At 34.5% G+C, this 8,663-nt stretch overlaps 1 protein-coding gene across 6 annotated transcripts in view; it reads right to left on the bottom strand.

Moving 5' to 3' along the window:
• Positions 1–430: 430 nt before the first annotated feature.
• Positions 431–8,663, bottom strand: part of LOC106878601 (kelch-like protein 24) — a 63,882-nt gene continuing 55,649 nt past the window's right edge. For all 6 annotated transcript variants that reach the window (XM_014927866.2, XM_014927864.2, XM_014927865.2 and 3 more), the window contains one exon: positions 431–6,851. In XM_014927866.2, coding sequence (XP_014783352.1) covers positions 5,739–6,851 — 1,113 coding nt within the window. In that variant the 3' untranslated portion in view covers positions 431–5,738. The remainder of the gene's footprint in view (positions 6,852–8,663) is intronic.

The raw sequence follows: 8,663 nt of genomic DNA on the forward strand, positions 1-8,663 counted from the left end.
AAAAAAAAAAAAAAATTCCTTGTAATTAAACAGTATGCAGTGTAACCAGAAATATGTGGCATCACTGGTAAGTTCTAGTAACAGACCATGGTGTTAAATTGGCACCAATATTTAGACTGCTTCAAGAATTACTCAGGTGTCTTTTGCATGAGAAACAGTAGTTAAGTTAGTGTAAACATATTTAATGCAGTGAGCATTAAAAAAAAAAATTAAAAAAACTAACTAGAAATGATTCTGCAATGAGTAAAAGCAAACAAACATGTAAAAAAAACTTAGTTGTTGGTTAATGTTATTTAAACAAGATTTATCCCTGACATTAACAATCCAGTAACAGCTATAATTACTGCCTTATATTTAGCAGCTTATGACTAATAATACAAAACATTTGTCAATTATACTAACCTTCATTAAAAAAATAAGTAGTCAAACAAAAATAATATGAGCTTTATTTATTTGAGTTTATTTATTTTACAAGAGTTTATTAAAAAGAAAATAAAAACATCAAAACTATTTGGAAGTGAAAATATCAATTAAAAGGGTTGACAAAGAAATGTCACGTTGAAATGGTAAAAACAAAGGGGGGGGGGAGAAAGGATGTGGAGTTTTGTATATAGGTAGATTACCTGGTGTGTAAAGAAAGATATATAAACAGAGAAGATTAGACATCTTGCAGCAAGTCTTGGGTAACTAGTAGACTTTTCTACATTGGCCTGATCACATTAAGCCTGAGTTATAATCCTGGTCATGATAAACTCTTGAGGATAATAATTATATAACAACATTATTAACAAATCATAAAGCTAATGCTTTCTATTTTATGATCATCAACTTGTTTAGAAACAATTTTCTATATGGTTCAGACATAGAATATACAACTCTCCTTTCAATGAATTCTACCTTAGAACAAAAGTACTTTTTAAACCAGAGGCTTTAAATCAATGCATATTTAATCAGATGAATGCAAACACATCTGTTTAACAGTCTACTATCTATTCCAAACTTTCAGCCACCATGGGTGATCACAGTTAACAGTAGAAAGTAAATGTAACAAGATAAAGCTTAAGTTTTCAATTAAAATATCATATTCAAAAGCGAAAGGAGGTATTATTCTGAAGCTGAAGTACCACTGAATACAACCAACAGAGATAGGTTAAGAAAAAAAAAAAAGCATTTAAAAAGATTGATATTGAACTTTATAATAAGAAAAGAAAATTGTCTTTTGAAGGTGGACATTAAGTGACTAAATTCTGTCGGTTTCAAAATTTTGTTGTAAATTACCAGCAGTTTTCAGTTGCAGCAAAAAATATGGATATTGCGATAATTAAAGTATTTATGGTGTTATTGATTTATTTTTCATGATGTCAGAAAAACCTGTAGCTAATAAATCTCTCACAAACAATTACATATAATAGAGTTCTCTCTTTATTATTTGTGGCAGTATTGTGGAACATGATTAATTAAGCAATATTATTATCTGGTGCAATTTAAGCAAGTATTGTTATCCAGTGCTACACAAGCGATTGCTATTTAGACTGCACTGCTATATATCAAACTGGAGAAAGCAAAAATTCTATAGACTGAAGCAATGACACTTTTGGCAGTAACTCTAGAACTACTGTTAGTATATTATATTAAATATAGGTAATACACATGTAGTGATAAATAAAAATTCTCGTATCTTCCATCTCTCATTAACCAAATATATTCTATATATGTGTGTGTGTATACACACAAAAAGAAACTAGGCAGTTTTCATTTGAAATGCAGGTGCATCCTCCTCCTTAAGTGAAAAACTCATTCACCATGAAATACCAGCTTTTTGATCTGAGTGACACCAACAATAAACCAAACCTTTAGCTGCCTTGGATATCTGAAGTGGTTATTAATAGTTAAAAGTATTAGAAAGATTGATTCTAAAACCATAATTTAAGTGTACTCCAGCTGTTCTTACAATCATCAAGCAACTGAGACAGTGTTGTAGCATTTCTGGAAATTATGTTTGCGCAACAAACTGCACCACAGAACATCAAGTGTTTTTGTTCTGTAAACTGGTTATATTACACCATAATACTTATATCCAGGGAAAATCACACCATGTAACTATATCAAGGGAATATCACATTGTATAATTATATCCAGGCAATATCATACCATATCATTTTAACTAGGCAATATCACACCATATAATTATATCCAGGCAATATCACACCATATAATTGTATCCAAGTAATACCACATTGTATAAATTACATCCAGGCATTATCACAGCATATAATTATATCAAGGTAATATCACATTGTATAATTGTATCTGCTCATTGTTACTATGTTTTTAGACAGTTATTTTTATGTCTTTTCATTGGTGATCAGTCCAGCTAACACCAGACAACTGTATTTCATCACAGACTTAACATGGCCACATGTCAAATTATTTAATTTTACATATTAGAGTGGTTCAATTTACTCACCACCGAACACATTGTTACTGATTATTTAATAGGGCCCTGGTCTGTTGACACTTATTTGCAATCAGTTCTTCCATACTTTGCCATAAAATACAAGCTATATTTTTTTAAAAATCATCTAACACCTAATTTTCAGTAACAGATGAACAAGGTTTAATACAAAGATTAAAAAAAAAAAAAAAGAAAAATCCACTTCGAAATCTAAGGTTGATATAAAGTATTCATTGGAAGGAGAGTTTATTAGTTAGAATGATTCATTTTTTAAAAATAATTATAATAAATTGTAGGAATTGTATGTGATTCCTTTTAGAGTATGTTTACCTTGATCGAATATTAAATAATCTCACAAGAAACAATGAAATAAATCAATGTCAAACCAAAATACCATATCAAATATTATAACAGTTCTTTTCTAAACCCAGAACACCGAAATAATTTACCATAGTTTTAACTTATATATTTTCTTTCTCTCTTCATGTTAGAGGAAATGGAGTCAACTTAATAATAATATAAACTACAAGGACAAGGCTGTTGAGGTGTAATATAGTTTATAATATCAACTACAAGAATATTACGATTACTTACAGGGCATTTAGAATAGTTATGAAACAAAACTGGATACTATAAGTTTTCGTTCATTAACATTTTCTTTTTCAACTACATTGCCCTTATGATGGTGGTGATAAGTCTTTCTGCTATAGGCACAGGTCTTGAAATTTGCAGGAAGAGCGCTAGTTGAATACATCAACCCCAGTACTCAACTGGTACTTATTTTATTGATCTTGAAAGGACGAGAAGCAAAGTTGACCTTGGTGGAATTTGAACTCAGAATGTAAATATGGACAAAATGCTGATAAGCATTCTAACAATTCTGTCAGCTCACCACCTTAATAATAATAATAATGATAATAATAATAATAATACATAATGATAACCATAACAACAACATTAATAATAATAATAATAAGTTCTAATAAAGGCATTAAGCCAGAAATATAGTGGAGGATTAGTTGATCAAACTGCTTCAAGTACTTAACAGGTGCTAACTTTATCAACCTTGGAAGGGTGAAAGGTATAAAGTTGACTCCCACCCCAGAGAGAGAGGGAGAGAGAGAGAGAGAGAGAGAGAGAGAGAGAGAGAGAGAGAGAGAGAGAGAGAGAGAGAGAGAGAGAGAGAGAGAGAGAAAGAGAAAGAGAGAGAGAGAGAGAGAGAGAGAGAGAGAAAGAGAGAGAGAGAGATTTGCAATCAGAAAGTAAATGGATGCAACTAAATAGTGCAAAGATCTTGTCTGGTGCTCAGCTAATTATGCCATTCACAACCCCCAAAAGTTGTGACAATATAACAACAATTTTTTACACAGGCATAAAACCAGAAACTTTTGGGGAGTAGAAATGGAGGTAAACAATCAATCATATCAACACCAGTACATAACTGGTACCTATTTTATCAATCTCAGGAAAACAAAAGGCAATGTTGACTCTGGCATGATTAGAACCCAGAACATAAAGGGATGTAACCAAATACTGCAAAGTATTTTATTCAACACTCCACCATCCTTGTGATGATGATGATGATGATAATGATAATCCTTTCTAATTTTGGCACAAGGCCAGAAATTTTGAGGGGGCAAAGCAATTACATCAACTCCACTGGCACTGTTATTTTATTGACTCTGAAAGGCAAAGTTGACATCAGTGGCATTTGAACTTAAAATGTAACAAGCTGGAAGAAATGCTGTTAAGCATTTTGTTCCAATGCATTAACAATGCTGCCAGTTTGCCACCTTCATAACAATAATAATAGTAATACTAGCAATAATAATGCTTTGTAATTTCGGCACAAGGTCAGCAAATTTAGTGGAAGTAGGGTTAGTCAATCACATCGACCTCGATACTTTGACCAGTACCGTCTTCATTTTATTGACCGCCCCACTAAAGGGATGAAAGGCAGAGCTGACCTTGGCAGGATTTCAATACAATAATTAAAGAGTCACAACTAAATATTGCAAAGCGTTTAATCTAACACTCTAACGATTCTGCCAATCCATCACTTTTAAAATAATAATAATAATGATAATTTCAAATTTTGGCACAAGGCCAACAATTTTGGGGGAAGGGATAAGTCAATTATATCAACCCCAGTGTTCAACTGGTACTTATTTTATCAATCCCGAAAGGATGAGAGGCAAAGTCGACCCTCGAAGGATGAAAAGCAAAGTTGACCCGGGTGGCACTTGAACTCAGAACGGAAGGTCGGAAGGAATGCTGCTAAGCATTTTTCGCAAGCATGCTACTGATTCTGCCAGCTCACCACTTTAATAATAATAAAATAATAATGAAATCTTGCAAGAGTTTTATACAGTAAAAATTAAAAAGAGACATAAAAAACATTTCTGTAGCAATAATAATTTGTCTTGTTGGTTGATGATTATAAAGGATAACCAAAGACATTAACAAGGGTTCAATCTCTATTTAGTAAATGCTAATAAAACAAAATGGTCCTGTGGTGAGAGGTTGTAGTAGGTGAATAACAATCTGTGTAACAATAGTCCAAGTAATAATAATTTAACACTTGAGAAAAACGATGTCGATGATGATGATGAATCTATGTTTCCCTTCAAGAAATGTGTGGTACAAGATCACACGTTTGTTGAAGAGGGAGATGCAGTTAACTGAAAGCGAACTGACCAAATCCTTAGTGTATTACTGGTACTTACTTGGATCAACCCTGAAGAGATGGAAGTCAAAGCTGACTTTGACAATTTCATGCCATTGTAGATGGTAACAAAATATCTGTATTTATTTTAAAAGAATCGAGCTATCAATGACAGAATAACATAAGGAAAATACTAAAGTTCTGTTGAGACATTAAGAATGGAAGCTATTGTTATAAGTTTTGTTTTGTGGGTGTTGGGATGGAAATAAATAATACGATAGAAGTGCAAGAGGTGAGGATGGGGAGACAAGCAAACAAACATTAAAAAGAAATAAAATAAAAACCCAACAGAATACAATAGAAGCCACAAAAAGGGGTGAGGTGAAGGGAGAAAAGCAGTGAAAAACTGCCGTGGACTTTTCCCTGAATCATTATTAAAGAAATATCACATTGTGCAGAATTGTCCTAAACACACTGCAGGTAAGACATTGTTTTGGATACATTCCATGGTTTGTATTTTGGCAATCTTTATATGTACAACCACAAACAAATAAGCACACACATGCTCAGTCACACACTCACTCACATATCAATATATAAAGAATTTGTGTTGATTTTTTATGTATTTGTTTGACTGAGAAATATTTTCACACAACCATATGAATACATTGGCACAGGGATCTTGCCAACAACATCCCATGAGTTGTCTTTGGAGTTGTACACTTCTATCAGATCAGAATAAAGGTTCTCTTTTGACCCCCTGCATCGGCCCCCAAATAAATAAATTTTCTCATCCAGCACAGCCAAGCTAACAAAGTCACGAGCACATCTCATTTCAGGGAGAATGTCCCAGTTACCAGTTAGTGGTGTGTAACGAAATACACCTTCAAGCCCTACCACGTATATCTGAGAGTTCAATACCACAGCACTGAGGCACATGTCATTTGCAGGAAGACCATTCTTTACGATGCTACAGGTATGTGTTGTTGTATCATAGCATTGTACAACATTTGTCACAACCTCGTCATTGTTCTTTCCTCCGAACAGATAGATGTATTTACCATAGGCAACATAACCCATGTTTTCTACAGCAAACAGTAGTTTTCCCGTGCTTGTCCATTTATTTGAAGAACTATCCCACATTTCTACAGTGTTTAGCACACATTCTTCATCAAATCCTCCCAATACATAAATGTTGTTATCAACGACAGCCATAGCATGTCGTCTTCGAGCTTGTAACATGTTGTTTCCTCTAATCCAGGAATGGAATGTGAGATCATATTTCCATAATTCTGGACTTCTCAAACCACCAGACACATAAATCTCATTGCCTATCACTGCAGCAGCATATTCGTTTCGCTTTTTAAAGGGAAGCGGTTTCAAAGACACAAACTCTTTTGTATCTGGTCTGTAAAACTCCACATCACTGCTGAGACCATCAGCTACTCTGCCACCAAGGAGTACAGCAACTTCCGTGTAAGAGAAAGCAAAGCGAGGAGTAATCTGATAAGCTTGTAGTAAGTTACGTCGTGAAGGAACAGTATGGAATGAGATTGCATCTTCTATCATTTCTTGACCCTTTTCACACGTCATATGATTGGATTTGATCACATAATCCAGCAGGTAGCTTTGAGCAATCAATGGAAACTTCACACAAGTCATCATCTGGTAGCGGAAAGATTTCCTGTGTTCAATATCATACTCCAGCCATTTGACAGCAGCCTCGAAAACCTACAAAAGAAAACAAGTCAATATAGTTGAAATATTGATTTTTTTAAATTGGCACAAACATTTTAGAATTACAATTGATTAACTTAAGTCAATATATGTCTTATACCTATTTTATATGCAGCCTTCCCGCCCATCATATTTGACTTGTATTTATTTTATTAACCCAGAAATTGAAGAGATGCGATGCATTTTGTCTGGTGCTCTGCTTGTTATGTGTCCCATCACTTTCATGTACAGTTTAAATAATAACAATCGTTACAGTATGAGAACAACAATAACATCATCAACAAGATTTAAAGTTAGGTTAGTGACTGAAGATGGTACAGTCTTTATCACAAGAAGTTTTGTTCCAAAAACAGGGGTCACACAGAATGTTCAAATCTTTAATCTTTATGTTTAATAAATGGAGAGAAATCCCATTGCTATAATGTTCTAGTAACAAGTTAGTTGATAGAAGAATGGACAGACTCTTGTTAAGTTGCATCAATGAATCAGAGCAGTGGAGAATGAAGATGCAATGTAAATGCTGTTTTGTTCTAGTGATCAAATAAGACAGAGATGATGTGATGGGGAGCAAGCGAAATCCACAGTCAAACTATGAAAAAACGTGTAGGGGCAATGAAGTCTTGTCGTTAAGGTGCTGTATGACTGAGTCATGGTTTAAAACCAGCCACCAACACTGTTGAACTCTAGTATAAATCATATGCACGAAGTAGCCTTATTTGAAATGCAGGTGTTACTATCACTTCATGCTTGAGTGATTGCTGTTTAGATCAAAATGTTAACAAATAACCAACACTATTATGTTACCACAAATTCCAGTCCTGGTTGCAGTGTGGTGGCTTGAGTGTCTCAATGACCTTGAGACCTATGCTGAACAGGTCAAAGGATAGAGGCCAGACTCTTATGGACCACCTCTTCCGACATGGGTTTGTGTTGATTAGACAAAAGAAGCAACATTACAAATGCCCCGTTGACAATTCGAAGACAACAAAACCTGGGAGATGAAGGCTTACGAAAACAAGGTGATTTACAGAACAGCATAACCCACGATAATATTGACAAATGGAGTTAAATATCAGAAATATAAATTTTCTTTGAGTGTTTTATAAGTCATCAGAAGAAAACAATTCCTGTCCTTACTGCTACACTGTAGCACAGTACAATCATCCCATATTTGTCTTCACTATAATACTATACTCTACACCTATTACACCATGTTCTTACTCCCACACTCCACTCCACACATTATCTTCAACTGCTTTCAGAATTAAAAATGGGATAACTGTGGCTGAAATACCTCTGTTCAGAGGTCTTCTTGATCAGACTATGATAACATTTTACCATCAAATTCCATGCTTTAAGTCATCTAGAGCACTTCTATTACACACTCCCCTAACAACATTACCACCACTATCACAATGCACGGTATTACTCTAATATAATTACTAATTACATTCTCCCTCAATAACATTATCACATTCTATATTACCAGACTACTACAATAATATTCTAATACAATTACAAATACATCAGTCACTAATACTACCACCACCACCACCACTACTACTGATCATCATCATCATCATCATCGTTTAACGTCCGCTTTCCATGCTAGCATGGGTTGGACGATTTGACTGAGGACTGGTGAAACCGGATGGCAACACCAGGCTCCAGTCTGATTTGGCAGAGTTTCTACAGCTGGATGCCCTTCCTAACGCCAACCCCTCAGAGAGTGTAGTGGGTGCTTTTACGTGTCACCCGCACGAAAACGGCCACGCTCGAAATGGTGTCTTTTATGTGCCACCCGCA

This window comes from Octopus bimaculoides, chromosome 4 (assembly GCF_001194135.2).
Source record: "Octopus bimaculoides isolate UCB-OBI-ISO-001 chromosome 4, ASM119413v2, whole genome shotgun sequence".
Classification (NCBI taxonomy): Eukaryota; Metazoa; Mollusca; class Cephalopoda; order Octopoda; family Octopodidae; genus Octopus; species Octopus bimaculoides.